This window comes from Sander vitreus, chromosome 6, assembly GCF_031162955.1.
Source record: "Sander vitreus isolate 19-12246 chromosome 6, sanVit1, whole genome shotgun sequence".
NCBI classification, from domain to species: Eukaryota; Metazoa; Chordata; class Actinopteri; order Perciformes; family Percidae; genus Sander; species Sander vitreus.
This window is the reverse complement of record NC_135860.1, coordinates 11,508,138-11,535,773: the sequence shown is the minus strand read 5'-3', so window position 1 is coordinate 11,535,773 and position 27,636 is coordinate 11,508,138. Positions and strand designations below refer to the sequence as shown.

Genomic DNA, 27,636 nt, shown 5'->3' with positions numbered 1-27,636 from the left:
TGTTTCAAAGACAGCTAATAGGACATGTTAGGACAAACACATCTGTAATTGGCTTTTAATGTTGTAATTTTCAATGTTGTGGGTTCCCATTCTTCTGCAGAACTCACGTTATCAGACCTACCAGCGGATGTGGAACTACATGTACTCCAAGCAGCCCAGTGTATTTGTGAAAAGCACAGAGGAGGGCATCGCCCGCGTGGTCAACTCCAAGTACGCCTTTCTGATGGAGAGCACCATGAACGAGTACTACCGCGGCCGCAACTGTAATCTCACAAAGATAGGAGGCTTGCTGGATACCAAGGGCTATGGCATTGGCATGCCACTGGGTAATAATACTAATATATAGTTTTTCAAACAAAACATACATGACTGTAGCAGCTGGGAATGTAATAACGAACAGGTAATAACTTCCAAATGTAAAACTTAGTCAAACTTGTAAATTTGATGAATTGCTAGAAGGTAATTACGTTTGTACATCATAATAATAAGATTAATTAGTTCATTATAGTCAATTAAATGATCTGTAATGTTGTTATTTCATCATTAGTTCAACACATTTTACACTCCTTAAGAAGTCATCACATTATTAGAGATAATCATTGTGTAAAGCTTCTATCTGGTCATTTGTTTCTTTCTTTTTTACTATATTTGCTATTTAGAAAAATACAGTATGTTATCACATTTGATGAGTTACTTTAATATCATATTTTTTACATTATGAGTTGCTTCTATGATTTACAAACAAGCTAAATATTGAAACAAAACATAAAAACACCAATAAAAATGAAAGGAGCTAGATAGATACAGTTTAAAACATCTGAATTAAACTACAGCATCACAAGTCTTTGAACCCTATAAATAGGTTGTGAAAACATCAATATTGATTTAGTTTTTTTCAGGCAGAGCATTTCAAAGCCTACAAGCCCCTGCAGCATTTTGAAGGTCAGGGTCGGTCACAAATATAGCTGTCTCGTCTTTGATTAGACCTTTAATTTATAAAAAAAAGGCCTGCCATTAATCTTTAAATTAATAACAACAGGTAACCAGTGCAGGGATGCTACAAGGGATGCAAGACTGATTGCTTTTTTTTAGATCAGTTCCAAAACACTGCTACAGTAATTTTCAGGAATTTTGCCACAGCTTGTAGATTAATTTAATAGAATAGAGTATTGTGGAGTTGAGCCGTTAGAGTGACTTTTCTAATTACACTGCTTCATTTGAATAGGCCCAGAGAGATACAACTATATAGTTTTTCACAAGAAAAAAAAGCAAAGATTAGAGAAATGTCTCAAAAGTAAAACATGACAATATGTAGCAAAATTAAAATTTTCTTTTTTCCTCCCCTGGTAATCATGTCATGACCCCTTAGATTCATCTTGCAGCCCCTTATTGGGGTCCCGACCCCTCGATTGGGAATCACTGTGATTGAATTTGCAGTGATATTCTTGCAATCAAGTTTTTGAGCTTTGTTTACGGCCAGACACACGTCAAACATCCAGCCCCGAACATCAGCTCATGACATACTGTAACAGTTTGCTTACACATGTCATTGGGCTTTTGTTATTGTTGTAGTGGAAACCAATGAGATTGCAGTGAACAAGGAGTGCAGTACCAGGGATGTAAACATATTCTCTATGCCTCTTATGATAGTGTCACAGATTTACTGTAGTTTAAAATGTAAAGATGACATATATATATTATATATAACTACATTTGTGTTAATATGCTGATTTAAATGACTTTCTCTATACACCACATCTACCATAGTAAAAAAAAATTTAATAAAAAAAGTAATTGACTGTTGGAGAGGCAGAAACACCTGCATGAGATCAATTATGCTAAATAGACACATGTAGTAGTACTGATTGGTGAGAGATTAGATCTGAAAAATGTCTTGTACGTGCTTGATTTATTATTGTTCCTCTGAAGCTCACAGAGGTGGTGTCACTGCATCACAGTGATCTGTTCTAATGAAGAGGAGGAAGGCATGACTACAGTGAGGGAGAAGAAGGACAGAAAGTGAGATATGAAAGACCAAAGATGTGCAGAAAGATAAAGCAGAGTTACTGTATATCAGCATGGAGAGCAGACACAGCCATGAAGAGGCAGACCAGGAGAAAGATTTTGATATTTCAAAATACTTTTTAAAGGTGTCAAACAAGTGTGTATTCTGGCTCACCTCCAGGCACAGTTCAATTTAAAGGGATAGTTCGACATTTGGACATTTAGACATTTGGAAATACACTTGATTGCTTTCTTGCCAGGAGTTTGATGATGGATACCACTCTGAAGTCAGTATGCCTTCAGATAAAACTGTCTTAAAATTGTGTTGTTTTTACATTTTGGTTTTTCTACAGCTAAACATACAAGGTACACAATGTTATTTAATGGGCTTCATAGATATATGGATTTTATTTACCATTTGGACAGAGCCAGTCTACTTTAGTTTCCAGCTAATCATCTCCTGTCTGTAGCTATATTACAGTAAACACACAGAAATGAGAGTGGCATCAGCCTTTACATCTAACTTTTGGCAAAAAATAATAAGCTTACTGTATTTTGCAAAATGTGAAACTATTTCTTTATTTCCACATAATTCACTTTGATGACCAAACTGATATGCTGGTGGACTTGCTGCAGTGTGTAAAAGCACATTTGGAGCTAGGAGTTCAGGTTGTGTATTTCAGTCGGGGATAAAACTATTGTATTTTTGAAATGGTTGGTTATGGTGGGAAGTGATTTGTATCCGCCTCCCAGAGGATATGGGCTAAAACAGGTGATCTGGAAACAGCAACCCTGTAACAATTCACAGAGCACACTATCAACAATTTTGCTGAATGCAGTTCAGATGAAAACTGAACTAGAATAACTGAGAAAATATACTTGCAATTTCTAGTGAACCTACCCATTAAACCTTTCCATTGTTTTTTTACTGTATCTAGTTTATAACATGCTTTGTGTGCTGAATGACTAGCAACTGTACCACTGGCTCTATCTGTTTTTAATCTCGCTCTTTATCTCTCACTAATCCTCTCTTTATTCTCAAAGTAAGTTCGCTCGTAGCCATCTCGAGGCTGCAACAGCAGTACTATCTCTGCAATTCCTTCTCCTTTCCTCTTACACTTTTTCTCTTCTCATTTCAAGGATTTTTCTTCTTCTGAAATAACCCATCTCTTGTTCCTCTTGGGCTCTTTAGCTGCACTTTTTTCCATCCTCCACCACTTGCTCTTATCCTGATTTCTTGTCATGTCCCAGGGTCTCCGTTCAGAGATGAGATCACGCTGGCCATCCTCCAGCTACAGGAAAATAACAGGCTGGAGATACTGAAGAGGAGATGGTGGGAGGGAGGCCGATGCCCCAAAGAGGAGGACCACCGTGCAAAGGGTCAGTCAACCGCAGCTGTCTGTCTCCTCTCCCTCCTTCCCTCTAATGTCCCCAGTAATAGTCTCCTTATTCTTTGCTACAGTCCAGCTAATGGCTAATGCCTAACCTAATGTCCTTGTGAAGGGTGCTTAGCACAATCTACTTTCCTAAATGTCTTCTGTTGTCTCAGGTGGTGTGTAATGGGAATTTTATTAGAGTGAGTCTGTCCACATGTGCGTGTGTGTGTGTGTGTGTGCGCCTGTATAAATGACAAAGACAATAAAAATGCCTCAGCATTTCTGCCATTGCTGTCAGATGGAAATCTCTTTTGAAAAAAACAGACGTCATGCTTACAGTACTTTTCTGCATCATTGAGCTTTATCTGTACGGTGTATCAGTGGTGTTCCAGGGCCTCATAATTCTGGTATTCACTCAGCCACTCCATCATGGGCCATTTGGACTTTTTAATTCAATTGAAAGAGCACTCCAGCGATTTAGTATTGCACTTACATAAAGTTGAGACACTTGCAAGAGACAGATTTTTTTTTTAAAGGGGCGCCAGAGGCTGAGAAATCTATATTTTTAGATGCTACATTTAGACCCTCCCTGAGTGGTCTTTCAAACTCTGTTTGTTACACAGGCTGTCAATTAAACATTTGGGATCTCAAAGCCCAATCTGAGAAAAGTGAGGTCACTTTAGTAATCTTTCTCAGACTTAAAGGAATAGTTTGACAGTTTGGGAGTACTTATTTTCTTTCTTGCCGAGAGTTAGATAAGAATATTGATACCAATCAGCTGTTTAGCTTGGCATTAAAGACTGGAAATGGGTAAACAGCCAGTCTGGTCCTCTAAAGTGGACACCAATACTTCATCATGTCATATCTTGTTTATTTAATCCGTACAAAAATCAAAGTGTAAGAACGATTTTTGTGGTTCTAAATGGGAGTTATTTTTTGAAAGACTGCAGTAACTTCCCTAAGTCTGTGCCGGTTGCTTGGCAAGCTTTAGAGTTGCTGGTAGGCAGATTTTGTTACCTTCAGACAGTTTACCCCATTTCCAGTTTTTGTGCTAAGCTAAACTAATGGCGTTTTTCCACTGCTAGTACCAGCTCTACTCGGCTCGGCTTGGCTCGACTCGACTCGGCCGCGGTGCCCCGTCCTCCATTTTCCATTGCAGATTTAGTACCTCCTCATGCGTGAGGTGAGCGTGGCTGGTCGTCATAGCGCTGCCGCTTGAAACTGCCGTGACCTAACGCGACACACACACACAGAACGTTGAAGGTGTGTTGTTGCCACAGCCAGAAGACACATTTTGTTTCAAATGAAGCTGGAGGCAGCAAAAAAAACACAGCTGGCTAAACTATTTAAAAATGGCGGGTTTGTTCAGGACACCCCCCTCTGTCGCTTTCACGTCACCTTTTGGTATGGCTCAGCTCGCTTAGAACTTCGACGGAGGTGGTACTAAAAAAAGTACCTGTTAGCAGGTACCAGGGACTTTTTTTCGTAATGGAAAACCAAAAAAGGCGAGGTAGAGTCGAGGCGAGTCGAGGAGGTACCACGTAATGGAAAAACGCCATTACTGGCACTAGCTTCAGATTTAATAGGGGTGTCACAATTTTGATTCTAAATCAGAAATTGATTAGCCTGACGTCGTCATACTCAGATTCTAGTCAGAATATGAGTTTGATACTGCTCCATTGGGCTGTGATTATGGGGTGTATTTCAACCAAACCAGGAAAGAAAATGCCTCTGCACTCAATTGGATAGACCTACAACCAATCAGAGCAACGGAGACAGAGGTCACAGAAGCTGCAAGTCAAAGGCAGGCTTCGACAGAGCAAAGGCAGAGGCGGAAGTTTCCGTGTGGCAATGTGTATACATACGCGATCACAGTTCTCTGTTCCTCTTTTAAAATGAATGCGCTGTCGATATATTTTATAACAGACGCGATGGCGGAATCTACACATCTCAATTCTCCAGCGGCAGCCATTTTTGTTGTAAACAAATTCAACCCAAGCGCTCTTTGGTGACGTGGTTGATTACGTTACTGTTGATCATCTGTCCATCATCGTATAAAGCCCGCCCTGACAATTTGTTTGGTCCGAACACCTCTGGTTTGAGCATAGTTGCTCCACAACGGATCAAGTCCAGACCGAACTTCCCGACCTCAAATGTTGTGGGCGGGGCTAAGTTCGGCTGGCATCCAGGCTAGAAATTGATCAAAATGAGCTTTCAATTTAGATCATCAAAATCCAAAGCAGCATAGGTGATTTTCTCCCCCCATGTTTTTCCCAATTGACTGGTAAATTAAGCTATTGTTTATACATTTTACATAAATTATTTAAATTTGACCAAATGGCCTTAGTATAGGCCTAGTACATTACAAAAATATATGGCGGTTATATGACATTTGATACCATGTAGCCTATATTTTTACGGAAGAATTTGAAAATGTAAATGACATGATGATTTGTCAGGGCATAAAACCAATGATCTGTTGATCTTTATTAATCAAGACTTCATAGTCTAACATTGGCGTAGCCGTCAGTGCTAAAACATGTTTTTATTTATTTAAAATTGTGGATTTGGATAATTATGACACCCCTAATATTTACCCTATTAGAGTGGTCAGCAAACAATTATATTTCCCAAAATGTTGAACTTTAACAGAGCTCTTCCAGATCCACTGAAGGTATTACAGTTTTCACAGGCTGTGTAGTATTCCATGTCTAGTCGATTTTAAAGTAAAGTAATACATTTAAAACCATGCCAGTGTGCATGTGTGTACTAATGTTTGTCTCCTGTGGCCCACTCTCAGGTCTGGGCATGGAGAACATTGGGGGCATTTTTGTGGTGCTGATCTGTGGCCTCATCATTGCCGTGTTTGTGGCCATTATGGAGTTTGTGTGGTCGACACGGCACTCTGCAGAGACAGATGAGGTATGCCTTCATACCTGCCCTCGCCAACCCCACAGACACACCCCAGTAGGTTCCCATGGCATCCCGCCAAACCTTTTTATTATGTTGTTTTGTGTGTTTGTGTGAGTGGGTAGATTTCTTTCAGCTTTTGCCTCCATTTGTAAGTGTTTGTTGGTTTGTATGTGCTCTAACATTTGAGGATCAATGTGTTATGTGCATGTGAGATGAGAGGAATGTTCAAGTATGCGGCACTGAACTGCTGTAGTGTCCAAAATGTATACAACAAATAGATAATTTGATTTCACTTTGCATGTCCTGCCTGTTTTTAGCGTTTGGTGTTTAACAGTGGCAGCAAGTGTTTGTGAGCTAAATTTGATGGTACGGATAAGCAATATTGAGAAATGCCAATATTTGCTTGCATTAAGAAGTAGTGTGATCTTTTTCCCTGGCATTAAATGTCATGATGTATCTTCTTTTACATGCCTCACATGTACGCTGGTATTCTTCGTTTCCATTCTTGGATTACTTCTCACCCATTTCACTGTGTGTCTTCCTCTATCTCTCTCTCAAACACACACCTCCTGTCATCAGTGTCTGTTCTCCGATAACGAGTATTGTTTCTGTTTATGTGAGCACATTACTTTTTTATTATGATTTCAATGAGAATGTTTGTAGTGGACATGTTGATGCATTTTGGTCGTTGTGTGTGCAAATTACAGTAGTGTCATGCTGTTGGAATGATGAAAAGATTTGTGGGTGTCTTACTGTTTGTATGTGTCTGAGTGTGCCTTTCTTTATGTGCACCTGAGTATGCAGGCCTGCTTGTCCGTTCATAGTGCATAGTGCCATAATGAAGTGCTCATAAACTAAACAACATTTTGGTGTTTGGATTGTAATAACTCTCTTTGCTCCTTGGATATTCTCCCATCTCTATTCATCTCCACATCCTTCCCCATCACCTTCTCATTTCTGTTTTAAAACCATCCCTCCATTTGTTGATCTCTGTGCCCTCGCATCTCCTGCGACTTTTTATTTTTCCATGCCTTACTGTGTCTGTTCTTTCTGCCTTGTTCCTTTGTTTTTTTTGTGTGTTTTTCCTTTAAATTGTTTTTGTTTTCCCTCCGCGCTCCTATTTATGTACTGCCTTACCACCGTCTCGTTCTGCTGCCTGTCTTTGTGTCTGTGGCGCCCCTCCTACCCTTTTTCCTTCCTCCTTCCTTTTCTCCTTTAGGTGTCTGTCTGTCAGGAGATGATCACAGAGTTCCGAAACGCCGTCTCCTGTAAGAAGACCTCCCGTATGCGCCGCCGTCGGCCCCTCAGCAGCTCAGCAGCCCTGCGTCATCCCACACGCATAGCTCTGGGGGCCCCTCGGCCCCTGCGCCTGGTCCGGGAGATGCGCCTCAGCAACGGAAAGCTCTACAGTGGAGCTGGCCCGCTGACAGGTGGAGGAGGTGGAGCAGGAGGGACGGGGCCTCCCGATCTGGGCCCTGGGCCCCAACGGATTCCAGATGATCCACTAGGGGCCAACACCACCCCTCCTCCACCAGCCCCTACCCCTGTGATGCTGCCTGCCCGAAGCTGCACCCATGTGCGGATCTGCCAGGAGTGCCGGAGGATCCAGAGCCTAAGATCAGGATCAACCACAACAAGAATACCACCTTCATCTGCACCCTTGCCGAGGCTACCCCCACCCCCACCCCCATCTTCATCCAACACAGACAGTGAGGGCGGAGGGGGGGGCAGCCCAAGGCGGCATCACCACAGCCCCCCGCCTCATACCTCCCGACCCATTCCACCTCCACAGAACAGCAACACCACAGACCTACTGGGCGACCAGGACTGAGACCAGATGCAATGGGCAGAGTGAGAGGGTTGCAGGGAGCTGGTGAAGTGTGAGGAACATTTGTGCTGCGGAGAGAAACACTGCTTGTTTCCACAGTTTAAATGCATCGGAGAACAAAAGAGGGAGAGATGGAGGGACAAAACGTTGAACTCTGCGAGGTCAGCCAATAGAAAATGAGACGACCTTTCAAAAGGAGAATAAAGGAGGGAAACTTGAAACAGTTGAGCTTGAGGCCTACAGACAGAACTGGGTACAAGCACGCTGTGAGATGGTCGTCAGTTAAGCTTTTGTAATCAACTCCGGAAAACAGTTCAGTTTGGACAAATCTGAGCAGAAATGCACATGACCAGATGATGGTTTCTGTTGGCCTCGTTTTTTTTCTCCTTACTCCCCCTCTCACTTCACCTTTAGATTTGAGGGTGTTGGTTTTCTTCCACAGACATTCCCTGGAAGCTTTCTACCCCTCTAGTAAAATGAAGCCTTGTTGGAGGACATACTGTTTCCGAATGTGATTAAAAACAGCAACTAAAAGACTTCCAGAGAATTATTCCTGTTTTTTTTCTTTTGTTGTCTTTTTTTGTTTTGTTACCATTGTTCTAAGTGGGAATTACAGAGTTAAATACAGACTATGTGTGACAATATGGTGGATTATAACATACTAAGAAACTTGACTGCAGCTAATTGTGTCCAAGAGTTTTGTGTCCCTCCCTGCGCCCCATAGCTGCTTTTTGGATGTTATCAGGGAAGGCGGATGAAACAACTTCAGGACAACATAATGCAAACGGTAGCAGAGGAAACTGTCTGCCTTTCTTTACACTGTGCGTGTGTATGTAAAAATTTGTGCTTCCTGTAAGTCTGTCTGTAACTACTTAAAGTGAGGAGAACCATGTACCCAGCAACAGCACCCTTCTACAAATGTTAGATAATCAGACAGCCACAAAAAGAGGAGGAAGAGCAAGAGGCATTGAAATGTGAAATGAATGTCCCTCGTTATCCTGGGTACCACTTGCCAAGCCTTTACTTATTTTTCACCTCTGTTCACACAGCGTAGAAGAGATAGATAGACCGGGCGAGGCAGAGCCAGAGAGGCAAGAAAGAGAAGAACAGATAGAAAGAGGCAGAGAGTGAAAATCACACTACTGAATTTGAATGAGAAATCCCTAACTGAACCACTTCCATTATTAGATCTGTTAATTCTGGGCATCTTTTAAAGGGGCTCGTTAATGCGCCAGCAAACTGTAGCTACAGCTTCTTCCCTTCTCTCTGTTTAATAGACAGACTTGGCCGTTCACAGTAGAGGCCCCTGCCAGAGTGATAGACTCAACACAGCCTTGTCAATACAGTCTCAAGCTTTTGATCGCCTAATTACTCCCCTCGGTGGCTGGGGACTCATTCATGAGGGTGTTGAACACAGGGAAACATGCTGATAAATAGATTGAGAAGAAATACATGGTTTTTTTTCACTCTGGTGGGGATAGGAACCCGTTGTTAATGTTACAGCCCTACTGTTGTGTGAAACTCCAACTAATCTATCTTAACACTACAGTATATTAGCCACGGTGCTTAAATAATACACTGAATACACTGGTGGACTTGCATGTTTTAGGCCTTTAACTTCAAATTGTGGACACTTTATTTATTGCTGATAATTATTCAAAGCATACCATACGTTTTAAAACAGACTTCCAATCTCCCAAGTAGCCACTGCTTTTACATCAAGTAATTGTGTTTACAAGGAGCATTAAAGAATAAGGCTGGTGATATTTCATATTTTTCTTATTGTCAACAAATCCAATGAAAAGACCAAAACCACCAATAACCTGATGAATTGATCTGATCTTATACTGTAAGTAGCCAAAGCCTCATGTAGCTTATTTATCTGTGCTAGACCTCCATTTAAAAAAAAAAAAAACAGATTAATAACTAATTGCTAATAACTATTTTCATAAAAAAGTTTATATTTGTGCCCATTTTTTAAGAGTTGCATCTTCAGTGAGACCAAAGGGGCTGAGTGCCACAAACAGGCTGCAGAAGTTGGAAAATATTGAGAGACAGACCAACACTTTGGTGGTTCTGATCTTTTCATAGGATTTGTTAAGAAGAAGAAAAATATACAACATTGCCAGCCTTATTCCTTTGAGTCTGCTTTATTTTTAGTACAAAAACAAATTACAATTAAAACAGATCAGCTTTATGTCCGTGGTAATAAAATGAGGTGGGATTACCGCAGCATGATTTCTCTTAAGTTTAACCAAACGTACCACTTTGTGATCACTTTCATGTGCTGCAGCTGTGCTCTCTGTGTACAACACCTCTGTGAAAGAGTCCCCTCGGAAGCAAATGCCTGGTCTTTTGCTAATAGTCCATCATCCCAAGAGATTATGTATTTTTTATTATTATATGACATTGTTATCAAGTGCTGTATTAGCATTTCCTGCACTGCAGGTCACTGACTCATCAGTGTCTCAGTGTTTATTGAATCAGTTATCTAATCAGGTCCCAAAATACTCACTGTAGAGTGATTGACTACTTACTGATCTAAGGGGCGGTTTGATACACACCCTTAGTTATAGTTACTATACTCAGTTATAAAAAGTAAGTAAGTAAAGTTTATTTGTATAGCACCTTTCACAGATAAAATTGCAAAGTGCTTCACAATAAAATGTAATACAATATGACAAATTAAAATACAAGAACGTTTAAATACAAATAGAAAACAATACAAACAACCATAAAAAACCCTCGACTAACTAAAAGCCAGCTTGAATAGCAGAGTCTTCATTCTGTGTTAAATGAAATGCTGACATCCAAGATTTGAAGGTTAGCTGATGCAACATTTTCAATTCAGGATGTAACTAAATTTGCTAAGTGTTTGTGTTTGCTTATTCTTTGTCTTTTATGGTTTCATTTCCTGACAGCAGATTTTATGAATGTCAGCTGATTCTCAATTCTCGAAAGCCAGTGTTTCCTGCCTCCTGAACATATTACGTTGTCTTTTCCTTTTCCTCTTTTTTGCCCTTTGATTTGAATGCCACCTCCAATACATATAAAGCTGCTTCACTTTTAATCAAGGAGCTACATGCTATCTTCTCAGATCTCCACCAGTACATATTCAGCAGTATTACAAAATATATACAAACCCACCAGTTCAGCCCTTCATAAATCCTCTGGAAAAAAATATGAAATACTGGCATTGTTGTCTGGGCAAACATTGCATTGCTGTACAAAATTATGCATTTTGCAGTGAAACAGATTTGTCGACACTGTTGTGGTCCAGATAATGAATGATAACATTGTTTGCACACATTATGCTGTTTCTCTGAATGATTGCTGTCAGCAGAAGCAGGCCCAGATTTGATGTCTTTTTCTCTCTGTTTACTTCTGCCTTTGTGTTCAGAATGCTGACAAGGCAACAGGAGCCAACCCCATTCCACAAGAAGTCACAGCACACACACACCACACACACACACACACACACACACACACACACACACACACACACACACACACACACACACACACACACACACAGGCAAACAAACAAACAAAAACACAAGCGGAGACACCGTCCACATCTTCATTTCTAATTCCCTTGTTGTCTGAAGGTTGTAAACCCACTGGTTGTTTTTGTTTCTTGTTCTTTTTTGTGTCTTTGGTTTGTTCTGTGTATGAATTCACGCTTCATATGTGACAGCACCACATAGCCAATAAGTGGCTACCAACAGCTTTAAACCATCAGCTGAAAGCATTGATTAGCTGCAAAGCATTATTATGGAGAGGCAAGAGGAAGGATAGAAACCCTAAACAGCCAAAATATTGCTAGTATGAATAATTATGAAGGGAAGGGAGGGTCACAAAACAGATCAGATGGGGTGTCTGAACAGTCACTCCATAAAACAAACCTTTTTGTTTACTTTTATGTTCTTTTCTTTAGTATTTTTTCACATTTCTATACTAGTGCTAAATGGATTATTAAAACTGATGATGAATATTATGATTCAATTGTTGTTATTATTCCTATTGAAGAGCAAGAGGTTCTATAGTGTGATTGTGGGTTGAGGTTGTGGGATGGTGTTGGGACGAAGGTGCAATGATGTTCTTCAGAGAGATCGCCCTGTTGTTCAAACCTATAGACACACAAACGTCTTTTGGAATAAAAACATTCAAACAGTCCCACAGTGACACGTGTCTCCTCTTTGTCAGTGGAAAATTTGCTGCATTTTTCCTTCTCATGTCTGAATGAAATGATTTACTGGTATGGAAACACTGTCATAATGCCAGGGGTGGAGGAAGTACTCAAAATACTTAGCTTATGTAAAAGTGCCACGCCGATCATTTAAAAATACTTTATTACTATACAAGTAAGTCATGCATTCTAACTCCTACTTAAGTAAAAATGCAGAAGTATTATCAGCAAAATGTACTTAAAGTACATTTATAGTTTATAATACTTATATTTATATGAATAAATGTATTTAGTTACTGTCCAAAAACTGCATAATGCACTCCCTTCAAACAGCATTCGTCTCATCTTTCATATCCATTTCCTGTCATGGCAGAATTCTTAAGTACATCCAAAATATGGGAAACCACAGATTTATTAAGGTCTGATAAAATGTGCAACTATATTAAGCAACAATAGAAAAAACAAAAAACTATTTACAGAACTGTGAACTGTAGTATATCTGCTCGCCAGAATGATTTGATAAACGAGCAATAAAAACGACTGAATTATAAAAAAAGCATTACACTGATTGTAAACGAATCATAAGCAGCAACTTTCAACAGAAAACAGATGTAACTGCACAACAAATTAAAAAATGTAATATGAGCCCTTACGTTTATATTTTTATACTTCAAAGAAACAAATTTTCTTCTACGTCCTGACAGCACAGATGGTAATTGTAATCACACAGTCTTAAAGGAGAATTCCGGTCAATTTCAACACGTAGCTCTGTTGTTTGTAAATTTGGAGTGCTGTCAGTAGCGATAAAAATGAAAACAATCGGTGCTGCTTACACCGTGTTATCCTCCTGCTAGATTTTGCACCCAACAGGCTGTAACAGGGCAAGTTTTAAACTTGTTTTTAGCCTCTAAACATGTTCGAAATGTCATTACAAGTGCTTAGCCATGTGCAGTTATTCCTTCCGAGTGAACACAGCGAATCTGACTGTAGTAGATGTGAAAGAAATGCATACAAAATGTGCTAATATCAGCCAGTGCACATACCTCTGTTTATTTCCTGTTTTCCGAGGAAGTCCACACTAGTCGATTGTCGAACTCATACAATCCAATATTCCAAAATGTATTTTTCCCCAATAAAAACGATTTGCCATGGTTATGTCCATAGTAATGACTATGTAGCAACAGGCTGTAACCTGACACCACATCTGAGCCAGCAGAGCGGCTGCTGCAGTTCAAAAGTTCACACTGTCAGTGTGAGTCTCCACTGTTGCTTAGTTACCTATGCGCATGCCATAGCTCTTGATCTTTTGAACTGCAGCAGCCGCTCTGCTGGCTCAGATGTGGTGTCAGGTTACAGCCTGTTGCTACATAGTCATTACTATGGACATAACCACGGCAAATCGTTTTTATTGGGGAAAAATACATTTTGGAATATTGGATTGTATGAGTTCGACAATCGACTAGTGTGGACTTCACCGGAAAACAGGAAATAAACGGAGGTATGATATACTGGCTGATATTAGCACAATTAGCACATACTGGCTGATATTAGCACAACTTGTATGCCTTTCTGTCACATCTACTGCAGTCAGATTCGCTGTGTTCACTCGGAAGGAATAACTGCACATGGCTAAGCACTTGTAATGACATTTCGAACATGTTTAGAGGCTAAAAACAAGTTTAAAACTTGCCCTGTTACAGCCTGTTGGGTGCAAAATCTAGCAGGAGGATAACACGGTGTAAGCAGCACCGATTGTTTTTGTTTTTATGCTACTGACAGCACTCCAAATTTACAAACAACAGAGCTACGTGTTGAAATCAACCGGAATTCTCCTTTAAGCACTGAATTTCAATATAAAATCATTTAAACAGCACAGCAAATAAAACACACAAAATGAGCCTGTAAAAATGTTGTTCTCCTCACATGTTCTGACAGTGACTGTTACTGTAGGGTTCCAACAGCTAAATTTCGCTTCGCTCTCATTGAGGTTGAATGGAGACGAAAATCGCCCTGATTGGGCGAGATGAGAGCGAATCGCCGAGGCAAGCGAAACAAAGTTGACGAAAGTTTAACTTTATTCAAATGAGGACCACTGGAGAACCAATCAGGTCCGCGTGTTTGTGTTTGGAGGCGGGAGTTACAAAAAAAGTCTGACCAAGATGGCGGAGGTTATCAGCGCTGTATCATGAAAATTTGTATGTGATTAAAATGTTTCTATACGAACACTGGTACTTGTATCAACACGAATTGTGATTTATATGACACATGAACTTAGTCAGAGCACATACACCACTAAATAGACCACTGTATATGTTAGTTTAAACACTCAAACTTTTCAGCTAGCCGACAGGCTAATCGCTAGCATGTTCGGACATTGAATTTCATTGTAAGCCTAGCCAGGCAGCTAGGCTACTTGTGCATTTGTTTGATTATATGTTTTGTTGGCGAACCTTGACGCTTGTATCAACACAGATTTCACAAGCTACAATAGCAGCGATAGCTTGCTAGCAAACTACCTGCTAGCTACCTATGCTACCTAGCTTCAACCCTCTCTGCTAGCTGCCTAGCAGCCGGTGTTCTGTTGTGGTCTGGCGTGTTGTTTTCGCGACCACGCCCCTGAGGCAATATTTTGCTGGCCGAAATTTGCTTGGTGTTTCGCTGTGTGGAACCCTACCGTAAAACCCCAGACACACCAAGCCGATAATCGGCCGTCAGACAGTCTAGCAAGGTCAGTGACTCGAGTTTGTTCGGTGTGTTCCGTGCCATCGTCCGTCCGAGGGGCCATCGGCCTTCATTTTGGCCGATTTGACATGTTGAATCAGAAGGCGGGCACTGCCAGCAGTCGGACTCAAATGACCCATCTGATCGGTAGAGTGCTAACCCGGAAACGAGGAGCGGGATGAGTGTGACTAGAGTCTCTCAAAATCTGACGAAAATCTTTTAAACTGACCTTTGTTGATCTGAAATGAAGACAGATTCAGCAACTGCATGGCCTGTTTCTCGCTTAAAATGTTTTCAGAAAAATGTTTCGGTGAACTATTTTAGTACAATATGAGATCATATTCTGAACAAGCCGCCATGACAGTCTGACTTTCAATTTCCGGAGAAACCAGACCCATGTGACGCGTTCGTCCAATCAGCTGCCGGTTTTCATTTTTGGACGACAATACAGATTTGCGCCGGCTGCTGTTATGGAGATGTATTACGTCTCGTTGCTTTGGTGCGTTCCAAGGCACTTTTTTGACCAACTGCCTTTTCTGCCGAGGATCAGCCTTCTGGTTCGTGTTTCACGACCTTTACTTTCATGAGGACTGTCTAGTTGTTTGTTTTGCTTGCCATTCTCTACCTGTCCACCAGATGTCCTCAGACCTTCCCACCGGTCCCAGTCACCTGCTCACCTGTTTCCACTTTCCCTAATCAGCCCTGCCCCCTTTCCCCACAGTCAGTTGTTAGTTTGTCAATGTTGCTATGTGCTTCATGCGATTGCTTCCCTGCCTCCAAACTCTGAAACCTGTATCATACCTGCCTGGGCCTTTTCCCTGCACCATTCCAGTTACCTGTGGATTATCAGTTACTTCTGTTTTGGACTTTCTGCCTATGTCCTTAACCTTTTGAATTTTCACTTTTGTCAATAAATCACTGAATTGTCCTTTGCTGCCTCACACTCCCCTCAATGACGGTACAGACATGATCAGGTCCAGGGCCCCTCGACTGTTGAACGAGCTGCTGGAGGAGATCAGGTAGGCCAGCTCTGTTTCTTTGTTTAAATCTATTTTAGAAACGCATAGTTTAAGATTTGCATTCTCTTGAACTGTTTTTTTTTTTTATTTGTGTTTTAGTGAAATAGTTTTAACATAATTTGTTACTATATTTGCTTTAATCTTATTGAATTATTTAATTCAACATTTATCTGGTGTATCTTGGCTTCATGTTTTTGGAAAGTACTTAAAGGTCCAATGTGTAGGAATTTCTCCCATCTAGCTGAGATCATATATCGCAATCAACTCTCTCGCACCACGCGGTTCAAAGTACGTATTACAGCTACGGTAGCTTTCACGCTTCAAAAAGCCAGTCTCTTGCTCTTTTCAATATCCTTTTTCTTTTTCTGGCCGAAGAAGAAGAAGATGACTCCTGTTCCTGAAATTTGGATTTTGATTACGTGTGGTCCTCCATGTTTCCTTCTTCAAACTTGCCGGGGCCGGGAAGCAATGATACCCATTAGCAGCATTAGCAGCACCTGTGAGTTTATCAAGTAACAGCGAAAATGCGAAAGGCGGAGCAGTATGTCCTGTATGTCCCTTACCGGCTAACGTATTTCAAGATGGCGCATGAATATGGAGCGTCTACCCCAGTTCATGCAAATGAAAATGTAAAATTTCAAGCCAAAAGGAATACTTGAAATTGATGGTGGTGGTAAATATTCATGAAAAAGGACAAGTTTGTGAACGGGCAACACAGATTTTGATAATGCACAACTAAAAACGTTACACACTTTACCTTTTAACGTACGTTTTGTGTTTTTTAAAAGTTTTTATCTCACATTGACAAAATAACACGGTGGGGAAACACTGACTTAAAACTAAAAACTGTTGTTAATGTTAAGTGATGAGGTGTTTGCATCTTTACAAGACTTTAAAAAAACATTTTGTCACCTTTTTGGTATAAAAAAAGATATTGCCATCATACTTAGACGGCAAGACAGCAATGTCTGCTTACAAGATTCTGACGGTAACTGTGCATACACAAAGTTGTATAGAGAATACAGAATAAGAGAACAAACTACAACTATTACTAGAATATGTGTCATTTGAATAGTTCTGCATCATGATATGCAATTTTTGATTTGGGTTTAAAGCTGCTGTAGATACTGTAGCTGTGAAGAAATGGTACAAAATATCCACCCTTTCTCTCTGATTCCCAAAGCCTCTAACCCTAAATGAGGTTTGAATTCAGCATTGGCTAGCAAATGCTAAGAGAAACATGTACAAATGTTAGCTGTCATCACAACAACATGGGGCATCTATAATCTTCCACAGCAATCGAAATGGTCGTTGCTTTACCCAGTTTAGTTTCCTTTTGGTTGTGGAGAAAGATGTGTGTGCTACTCTTACCATTTCCTGACCTTGAGCAACAGAGTGAAACGTTATGTCAAGCCCTCAGGAACAGCATTTGTTCTGTGTGGGATAGTTAGAGAACAACCCCCAGTTATCATTGCAAGTCTTATTGTCAACAAATCCCATGAAAAGACCAAAACCAACATAAATGAATTGTTCAGAAACACATAAATAAACTTACACTGGGTGACATGTTATCACATTATATTGAACATTGGCATTGTTTATTTTGAGCTGATCTTACATACACAGACATGCTGATGTAAATACTTGCTAACGTGTATTAATGTAATCCGCAGCTGGAAATACTTCAACAAATACATTACTTACTCGTGTGAGTAACGTTTCCTAAAAAAAACTCCGTTTTGGTCTTTTGATGGGATTTAATTTTTACAATAAGAAATGCAGAATAACATGGGCCTTATTCTTTTAAGGTCTGCTGCAACTCAGTTCTTTTAAATCAGGACCGAAGACTTTTCTGTTTGCCACTACCTTTTATTAAATCAAATAATTGTTGATTTCTTACACTGAAATCTTTGTATTTTATACCCATCTTATTCTATTTGTTTTCATTTTCTATTCTCTTGGCGCTTTAATGCCTGTTTTAATGTTTTTTTTAAATGTACTTTTAATGTTCTATGTAAAGCTCTTTGAATTGCTGTGTTGCTGAAATGTGCTATTAAAATAAGCTTGTCTTGCCAAAGGAGCAGTTCATTTACTGATGTCATGATGTGATAAGTTTACAAAATGATGGCAAATGCAATTTACAGTACAACAGCTTTAAGAGTAAGTGAAAGACAGAATGTCATTATGACTTCAGTCCACACCTCACTTACTTCCAAGCATCAGTATGACTTCATCATGCTGTGTGTGTGTGTTTGTCATTGGATGAAGGTGTAACCTCTCTGGATGATGAAGAGCTGGATGTCAGAGTAGACCCTTTGGGTAAGAGTGTTTTGAGGAGGATATTTAGTGCTCTGTTATATCATTCTCATCAAGTTGCTTTGAAAAAAAAAGCGTACACACAAAAATAAAGTAATCAAAAACCTTCAACTACAACTTTAAAGATAAAGCCTCAAACCAACTCCAAGCTCACCTTGTTTCTTTCAATCACACATCACTGGACAGACAGGCTTTTGTTAGAGGAACTGAAACAAATACTGTAACTCCATATGATAATGTTCAGATGTAGACAGAAGAGGAACTTGAGAGAGGCACTTTCTCACCAGTGCAGACACGATGCCTGACCAAAGCCTCATGTATGAGTAAAGAAAAAAAACACACCTTTTTGTGATGATGACGTAAGCATGGTCACTACTATTAGCATGAATACTCCAGCAGCAATCATTCTTGGTAATATCTGCATTGGTTCTGGGAAAAGAAGCAAAACTATGATCAACTTCAAACCATGTGAGAGTCTTTCTTCAGTGGTGTGTTAAGAGTGGTTAGACATTTTCGGAAATCAAAAACACTTTTTTTTTCATTTTTAGAAGGGATCTTGCCAAGAGGGCAGTATAACATCTCACAAAAAGTGTATTTCCCCAATAAATGAAATTTACCTTTCTAAAATAAATTTATGTTTGGTGTTGATTATGTTGTATCTTGTTGTGTTACTTGTCTGCCAGTCACCGACACTGCAATTCTCTGTGCATCCAGCAGTTGTCCTCAGTGTGTTCTCGCCCTCTCTACTTGCACACCTCCCTCTGATTATCTCCCTTTAGGCTATACACTCACCCCATCATTTCAGTTCTTGGACAAATATTTGATAGTCACCTTGAACAACAAGGTTGGTGGTTCCTTCGAATGAACCACTAGGATAGGTTGGTGTACGACCCTGCATCTCTCATTTCCACACCTCTAATGATCAAAGATTATTCTGCAATCTCCACTCTGTCCTTTTAGAAATGATACTTAAACATTCCAAATTGAACATTTAAAAACAATGAGGATTTCCTTTCCTTCTGGTGATATGAGATCCCACTGAACCTGAGTAATACTGGCGCCTTGTGGTGCTTGGATGAATTGGCATGGCAGGGTGACATCACGCCCGAGGTATCCCGTCACTTCAGGCAGTACTTTGATATCTTGTGCCTTATTAAGAACTGCCAAAAAATATGAATTTATAGCAGAAGATTAAAGCAGGAGATTAAGGATTCATCAATCAAACCCAAAACTTTTTTTTTGTAATTCCACCGCATTTTAGACAGATATAAAGCCATCCTGTAGTAAAACCTTGTTATAGGCTACTGTCCTCCAGGCACCAATCTCCCCCGTGTACGCACAAGGTAGTCTTAGGTACATTTATTCAAGTACTGTACTTAAGTACAAGTTTGAGGTACTTTACTTGAGTACCTTAATTTTCAGTTACTTTACTAGGGAAATATTGTACTCAACATTTATTAGTGTGTCAGTTAAAGTACATTTGAAAATTAAGATTTTACATACAGAACATACGGTATATGAGCAACTTGTAAAATATAATGCATTGTTATAGATTAAACTACCCAACTGTATGTAGTAAAAATGTTCTCCACCTCAACCAGCTAAATCATTAGAAGCGCACTAATATGCACCTTACTGTAATCCATTCATAATAATCCAATGATATAACACAATGCCGTTTCTTAATGAGTACTTTCCCTTGTGATGCTTTAACATTATGCTTCCAATACTTTTACTGTACAGTACTATCACTTACATTTTTAAGCCTTTTGTCTTACCTGGGATTGTGATGTGAATGAACCACACAAATGCGCCAGGCAATCTGCTGCAAATTTTCATTGTGCACAAATGAAATGACAGGAGCACTAACATACGTGTTTTCTCAGTTTTCTCGTCTGTTATTCACTAGTTGTCATGATTTCCCTTTAGTTCCTTCCTCCCTGCTGCCAATAATAACCTTCAGTAGCACAGTGACCTCATGTGGTCAAATGATAATGTACAGAGAAGCACCATGTGTCTCAAATAAGGTGAAATTACAAATATGTTCCCTTATTGCTTATGAGAATGCATACACAAGCTCCCTGGTGCAGATGTTTCCAAATTAACCATGTTTATTTCTCCAAACATTTTCAGCTATCTTGTCTTAATCAGGGTGGTGTTTCCTTAACGCTTAATTATGGTTATTATGGGGTTCATTTCCTTAAGCTTTTAAAGAAAAGCTCCTGTGGAAATACACTGAGTTGAAACAAGAAAGCAGGACATCACTAAGATTCAGACCTATGTACAACAAGCTCAGGATTAATGCAAAGGCAAGAGTGGGTAAAGTCTTTTTCACATCTTGAGTGAAACTTGCAATGCAACTCAACAATATGCTTTTACTGTAGGTTATATAAAACTTCCACTATTTGAGCCATCAAAAACTTTGTGTAATGCAAGAAACTGCCAATTTGCACACCATCCCTTCCACAAAGTCCATTATTGCTTATTGTTTGTCTTCAGTGTAATTTCTTAACAACATAGCTCATGAATGTGTGGCTCCTTGTCAATAGTACTACTGTGACATCTATCTGTTTGTCACAGTTTGTCTGAGTCATTTGATGAGTGCAATGGAAATACTTTTATAACACACTCCCTTATCCCTTATCTTTCTGATCTCTTTCCTGCCATGACAGAACTCTGAGATACATGAACAAGAAAAACCACAGATCTGGTAAAATGTATAACTTTATTATGCAACAGTAGGCACTAACAAAAAAAAGTTATGCAAATGTAGAGACAATTTATAGAACCATGCTCTGTCAAGTAACTTGACTGAAATATCTCAAATGCATTTCATTGATTGTAATCAAAGTTACAAGCACTGATTTTCAATAAAACTAAATGGAGAAAAAAAACAGACAACAGAATATATGTTGTGTTCCAACGACACAAAGTAAGTGTATAAAAAGTCATGGTTTTATATCTATGACAAAAGCAACACCCACATAATGACACTGTCAGGAAATGCTTCTGAAAACCAGCAGCTAACAGATAAGTGTGCATCATTACAGTAACTTTGCAAACCACATTTTGTCACCTTGTTACATAAGGCACGCTCAGACTGCAACACCTGTAATCAATCCTGACATTCGTACCCAAAGCAGACAGAATACTGGGTAGGGTAAATACTACTACAACTATTACCAGTGTCTGTATTTTTTGGATTAGGAAAGATCAAGTAAGAATTTGAACCTTTTAACCCTAAAAAAGGCTCACATGTTGTTCAAGCAAGTGCTACACATCATAGTCTCATCTCCAAACTGGAATCTAATTCTACTGCAGAGATTGTACAAGTTTGGTGTCACTTGTAACCAGTGGTGGAGGAAGTACTGAATCTCAGTACTTAAGTAAAAGTACAAATAACCAGAGACATATTTACTTTAGTAAAAGTAGAAGCACCACAATGACAACCCTACTTAAGTAAAACTTACCTGATTTTAAATGTACTTTAAGTATTAAAAGTAAAAGTACTTGCATAACGATTTATTCTCTTAATCTTATTTGCATATTACCATTTTAAATGGTAATATTTAGTTAGTTCTTTAGTTTTCACCTTGGTCAGTGAGGGCACTGTGTCTAGCGACCCGTGATTTACAAAGGGGTGGTTCAGTTATTTTGATGCTGAGCTTCGACAGTATCCATACTGTCCACTACCACAAACAAGGCCTGGCTTTTAAAAAAAGTTCCTATCCTAACCGGCATAAAACGGAAATATGTTGTTAGAATCGGAATAAGGTTAGTTTTATTCATGGGTGTATTTTAAGACAGTTTTAGTTCCCTTAGCCATGGTTAAAGGAAATAAAGTGTGTGAAGCAGCGGAAATGGGGAGGCGGATGTGAAGTCTAGCCAAATAAACGAGATGTGAATGCGTCTTATGCAGCCTGACGGAGAAGTAAACAACACTGTGGACAGAAATAGATGGCAACTATGATTTTAAAAACGGGAATAATAAAAAACAAACATTTTCTTTTTCATTTTCACTTTTACCGGAGGCTGTATTACCGAGGGTCAGCGGCGCTGCGCCCGGGCTCTGGAGCACCGGAGCCGGCTTGGAAGCTGATGAAGGATCGGCGGTGCCCCATATACAGTATATCTATGGCAACCAAACTTCACTGGTGAGACAGAAAGTATAGATAATTGCTGTGAAGTAAAAGTCAAAAGTATGCACTATTGATTCTACTTAAGTAAAGTACAGATACATGAAAAATGTACTTAAGTACAGTAACGAAGTATTTGTACTTTGTTACATTCCACCACTGTTTGTAACACCTTCAGCTCAGCCATCATTAACACGCTACACTAGTGTTGCATTGTGGAGTTGGTTCCTTTTTTTCAATTATCATTTTTGTCTTCCTTTTTTGTCTTCCTCCTTTTGATGGTCAGCAAAGGAGGAATAGGAACTTTGTGTGATGAGATCCACTGTGATAACTCAAGCCATGTTGGCACAGTGCAAGTGTTTTTCCATTGCACAACATGGCAAGGTAAAAGAAGTTGTTTACCTTGATGACATGTTGGAGCTGTGCTGGTTTGTACCATTCCTAGCTTTAATATTTAAAACCAAGTGGCACCAAACGTTTGTGGTGGTAAATATTATACCTGCTAAACCTCAACATGCTAGCATTGTCATTGTGAGCATGTTTGCATGCCCGTGTCACTGGTTTGAGCATTTAGCTCAAGTACAGCCCCACAGGGATGCTCGGATACTTTGCCGATTTGATAACAGCTCTGTGTCATCTTTGTGTGGGCAGTGTGTTTAGATGAACGGTGTTTGGCTTCCCTCCATGGTACCAGTGCACTGTGGATCTCAGCGGACCACTAGGGGATCTCGACAGACTGCCGCTGCTCTGCTCAGGTGGGAGCTCCGTACGCTGCGGCAACAGAGGGAAGCCACACGCCATTCAACTGCACACACTGCTCACACTGCCATGACACAGAGCTGGATATAAATCAGCAAAATATCTATATTCTTTATCTTTAAGAATACCACCACTAAAGCATTGCTAACTTTATGATAAACGTGTTTTCCATGGACCATGGAAAAACCATATATGAGAGCATGAATAGAAGACCTGGAGCAGCCGCAAAGGTTGAGTTCTATTGACCGCTGTCAGGATGTGCTGATTGCACCAAATGGTACCAAAATTATGGTGAATGTAACTTGCATACAGCAACAAGAGTGCAACTAGTACAAGAAAAAGAACTTTATCACTTTTAGTACATTTCATCTCATTTGGTGACTACGACCAACGACGACTTCGGAGTACGTGACGTCATCATCCACTGTGTGTTTCTCATTGGATGGAGGTGTAGCATCTCTGGATGGTTTAAGTTTGACGTCAGAGTAGACCACATCCTATGAAGGAGTGTGAGCGAGTGTTATGTGGAGACTTAGTTGTCCATTGTATCGGTATGTTACTACGGTGAAACAACTCCTTTTCTTATCACAAACAACAGCATAATAAAACTGTCAGACTGAAACTTATTCAGCTTAAATTTGGAGAACCAGCTCACCTCATCTCTTAAAATCACAGATGTCCTGGCCACATCCATCACTGGTCCACATGTATCTGAAAGACAGACACACTAGTTTAGTCAAGGGAAGAGAAACAAAATATATAAATTAAGCAGTTGCTGTCTAGAAATAGAGTGAAAAGTGCTTTTGTTCTTACCAATGTAGACGCGGTGCCTGACCGTATGATCATGTCTAAGTAAAGAAATAAAAAAAGTGCCGTTAGTTTTTCTGCAAGTGACTTTTGATTTGAAGTGATTTTCTTGCTAATGCCAGAAATCCTTTGTGAAAAAAGTGTATATATCCTTTCTTTAAAAAAAATGCCTTTTTTAACATTTTGAATGAACTGAATATACATATAGTTAATCTTAATTTAAACTTAATTTAATCATATTTAAAATGTGAGAGGAAAGCTTTCTTGAAGATATGTTAAAAAAATTAAGGACCATAGGTTAGGACAAAAGAAATGAATCTCAGTAAAGGGAGTAAATCTATGGAACAATCTCTAGAATGATTAAAAATGCGTAGTATAACCAAATTGACTTCCTAATTAGTCCAGCATATACAATAGTTAAATATAACCTTCCACGTGACTTAATGTTAAAAATATTTCTTAAATGGATGATTAATGCTAAATAATTTATATGTAACATAAGTCTTGGTTATGGGAAGAGGTTTCTTTTCTACAGCTTCTATACTCCTACACAAAATACACATCAGACGCACACACTCACCTTCTGATAAAGATGAGGTAAACTATGGCTGCCATGATCACTAACAGCAACAGGACAGCAATCACTATAGCAGAAACCACAGCTGAAGATAACAGCATCTGTTCTGGAAGAGGAAGCATGACTGTGATTAACCCTGTGTGTCATATTAAGGATGTTATATATATATAAACCCAATTTATTTATCATTGCTGTATAAATGATAAAGTTGAGTCATACAAGGTCACACTTTTCACTCGCTCACATTTACTAAGATACTGTAATTAAAGCTGGTTTTCCCCCACTGGCAAGCAAAGGACAGTAGGATTTAAAAAAACCTTAAACAGAAACAAATTATTGCATTTAAATTTAGTTTTCAGCTTGGGACCACAGGGATTTTATCTTTACTTCATTTTACAGTACATTGGACAGTTTGTGTGAAAAAGGCATTTTGTACTCACCTTGAACAACAAGGTTGGTGGTTCCTTTTAATGAACCACTGGGAAAGGATGCAATGCTGCAGGTGTACGACCCTGCATCTCTCATTTCCACACCTCTAATGATCAAAGATTGTTCTGTAATATCCACTCTACCCTTAAACGATTCAGGAACATCAAGTCCCAATTGAACGTTAAAAACAATAATGAGGATTTCCTTTCCTTCTGGTGATATGAGATCCCACTGAACCTGAGTAATATTGGCGCCTTGTGGTGCTTGGATGAATTGGCATGGCAGGGTGACATCACGCCCGAGGTATCCCGTCACTTCAGGCAGTACTTTGACTTCTTGGGCCTCAAGAACTGCCAAAAGATAAGGTAATATGGTGGCAGGAGATGTTCAGTCTTGTTAAACTCTGGTTGCACTTTTTCATAATTCCCCTTTTTTTCAGACACAGTATAGTGTCAACAGTACTCAAACAAATGTATCTTTTCACATCACTGAGTATAGAAGCTGTGTAGGATTTATAGAACTAGGCTCTAAAATGTGTTAAATTCTGATAAAGGTGAAATGTGGAAATTTCAGAAAATCCTTGTCTGACAGCATCCTGTTGCTTGTGGTCGTATGTGGGCTTTATTAGATATAACATTTTTATTTGTGTGATGATTTTTGTTGGACTCTGTGTTGTGGTGGTTAGATATATAGATGACTCAATTTCTAAGCTAATGTTGCACACTGTTGTTGCTGTAGGGGAGCTGAAGAGAGGCAAGGCGCTCGGGAGCGACATTAATCGTTACATCCAGGAGCTGATGGGATAACATTTCACTAGATTTTTACCTTGTAGCCTACTAGTTCATGTGACTTGACTGATTGATTGAGACCTTTACATAAATTTTGAAATCAGTCCACATGCAACCGAGTCATTTATATTTCTTCACATTGTACCTTTTTAAAGGGGAATTTTTACAGTCTTAAAAACAGTCATTGTAAATACGTAAGTTCTACACACAGTAACCAACATATGCACTGTAATCAGCCTTTCAAGACAACATTTCCAAAGTTTAAATCATTTTGTCTTACCTGGGAGTAATGTGATGTAAATTAACTTCAGCAGTATGACAGGTGATTTTCTGCAAGTTTTCATTGTTCATCACTACAGGTGGTGGACAAAATAGCAGAAACACATTACAACACAAAGGGGCATTACAAAGTGATCCACGTAAGGTTAAAATAGCATATCATATGTTGTATTTCGAACAATCAACATTTTCATTATTTTTCATCAGCTTCTATTTTTAACATCGATCAACTTTAATGAAACTTACAGTTTTAAGAGTTACAAAGAGGCAGATCAAGGATTTCAAGCTGCTGGTGTTTTAGTCAATAACACTGGGAGAGGTGTGGCGACATAAGAAAAGTCTCAAATAATAATGTGGCAAACACATTTAAAAAAATAGCATTTGCAAAGAGGAACGAAGTTTACTCAGAACTAGGTTGTCCTCACCATCACTGACTGATAGACAACACAACCACGGCCTCAAAACTGATTCGAGTTGACTCAGGCTACTATAAAAAAAACTCTGCCCTGATGTATGTGTAGCCTTTAATAGGCCTATATTTTGTCCACTTCATGTAGATTTACGCTTCAAGTTAGATAACCGAACATCAGAGTTATCAACATCTTATTGAAGTGTGTCTAGGCTACATTATTAGACTTACCCAAGAGAGAGAAGAGGATATGATCTCGGCAGGAAGCATTTCCCCATCTCTCAGTACTTTCACCAGGAATGAAAACAATACCACAACTCTTACAGGCCGATCGTTTCTCTATTGAGTGTTCAAGTCTGTAATTTTCAAGTCGGCAATCGGCAGTCAGCATTATTTCCGACTGCTGGTTTATTAAGTATCTACCAGTATAACAGCGACCTCTGGTGGTCAAACCGTGATAATGACGTCTAAAAAAACAACATGTTGCACGTTACAATGACTTGTATGACCTAAAAAAAGAAGCTACTGTAGTAGAGTTTACTTTTTGAACAAAGTAATCCCTAAATATTATGATGAGTTATGGTTTGCGGACTTCGAGCTGTACAATATCAGAAGCTTTGCATCATCTTTAGCTGACTAAAAAGTATCCAGATATCCACGTTATGGTGGATCAAATTCTCTTTTTCCTTGTGCCATCAGCCAAAAAGCAAAACTCACATTTGGTTTTTATTTCAGCTCCATAAGTACAGTATTTGTGATAGCTAATTCAAAACACACAAATATGACTTACTATATTGTTGTGGTGTGTAGTTTCCTGGAGATGGAAGTAGAAATAGAGCTAAACTAGCCTCACAGTTTCATGTTATTTTCTATAAATGTAGCATTTAATTTAAAACCATTTGTAAAGTATGTTTGGGTTTGTATGTATGTACTTTTATGTGTACTATGATTGCACACTTCATTTGATTTTGTTTTTATATAAAGCACTCTGCTCATTTGAATTTAAAATGCCCTTTAATTCAGTGTACTTAAAACAGATTTTACCACTACATGTACTCAGTGTGAGTCAAAGGCACAGCTTGCCTT

At 39.3% G+C, this 27,636-nt stretch overlaps 2 protein-coding genes and 1 long non-coding RNA gene across 4 annotated transcripts in view; 1 reads left to right on the top strand and 2 right to left on the bottom strand.

Annotated features, from left to right (window-relative positions):
* grik5 (glutamate receptor, ionotropic, kainate 5) overlaps positions 1 to 8,800 on the top strand; it is a 74,869-nt gene extending 66,069 nt beyond the window's left edge. Inside the window, exons 17-20 of the mRNA XM_078252525.1 lie at positions 101 to 326; positions 3,256 to 3,384; positions 6,181 to 6,302; positions 7,513 to 8,800. Coding sequence (XP_078108651.1) covers positions 101 to 326; positions 3,256 to 3,384; positions 6,181 to 6,302; positions 7,513 to 8,124 — 1,089 coding nt within the window. The 3' untranslated portion in view covers positions 8,125 to 8,800. The remainder of the gene's footprint in view (positions 1 to 100; positions 327 to 3,255; positions 3,385 to 6,180; positions 6,303 to 7,512) is intronic.
* Positions 8,801 to 18,260: 9,460 nt separating this feature from the next.
* LOC144518953 (uncharacterized) lies at positions 18,261 to 20,243 on the bottom strand. Its single transcript, XR_013502059.1, has 3 exons — positions 20,145 to 20,243; positions 19,198 to 19,526; positions 18,261 to 18,795 (listed from the first exon to the last, which is right to left on the bottom strand). It is a non-coding gene; the product is annotated as an uncharacterized LOC144518953 (long non-coding RNA).
* Positions 20,244 to 21,072: 829 nt separating this feature from the next.
* On the bottom strand, positions 21,073 to 26,921 carry LOC144519420 (nectin-2-like). Of its 2 annotated transcripts, none has more exons than XM_078252523.1 (7): positions 26,782 to 26,921; positions 26,143 to 26,215; positions 25,086 to 25,424; positions 24,649 to 24,751; positions 24,075 to 24,109; positions 23,917 to 23,972; positions 21,073 to 23,758 (listed from the first exon to the last, which is right to left on the bottom strand). In XM_078252523.1, the coding sequence occupies exons 2-7, from the start codon at positions 26,204 to 26,206 to the stop codon at positions 23,627 to 23,629; spliced, it is 729 nt and encodes a 242-aa protein (XP_078108649.1). In that variant the 5' UTR covers positions 26,207 to 26,215; positions 26,782 to 26,921; the 3' UTR covers positions 21,073 to 23,626. The 2 variants fall into 2 exon arrangements, with proteins under 2 accessions (XP_078108649.1, XP_078108650.1); XM_078252524.1 differs by lacking the exon at positions 26,782 to 26,921 and adding an exon at positions 26,388 to 26,731.
* Between the last annotated feature and the right edge of the window lie 715 nt (positions 26,922 to 27,636).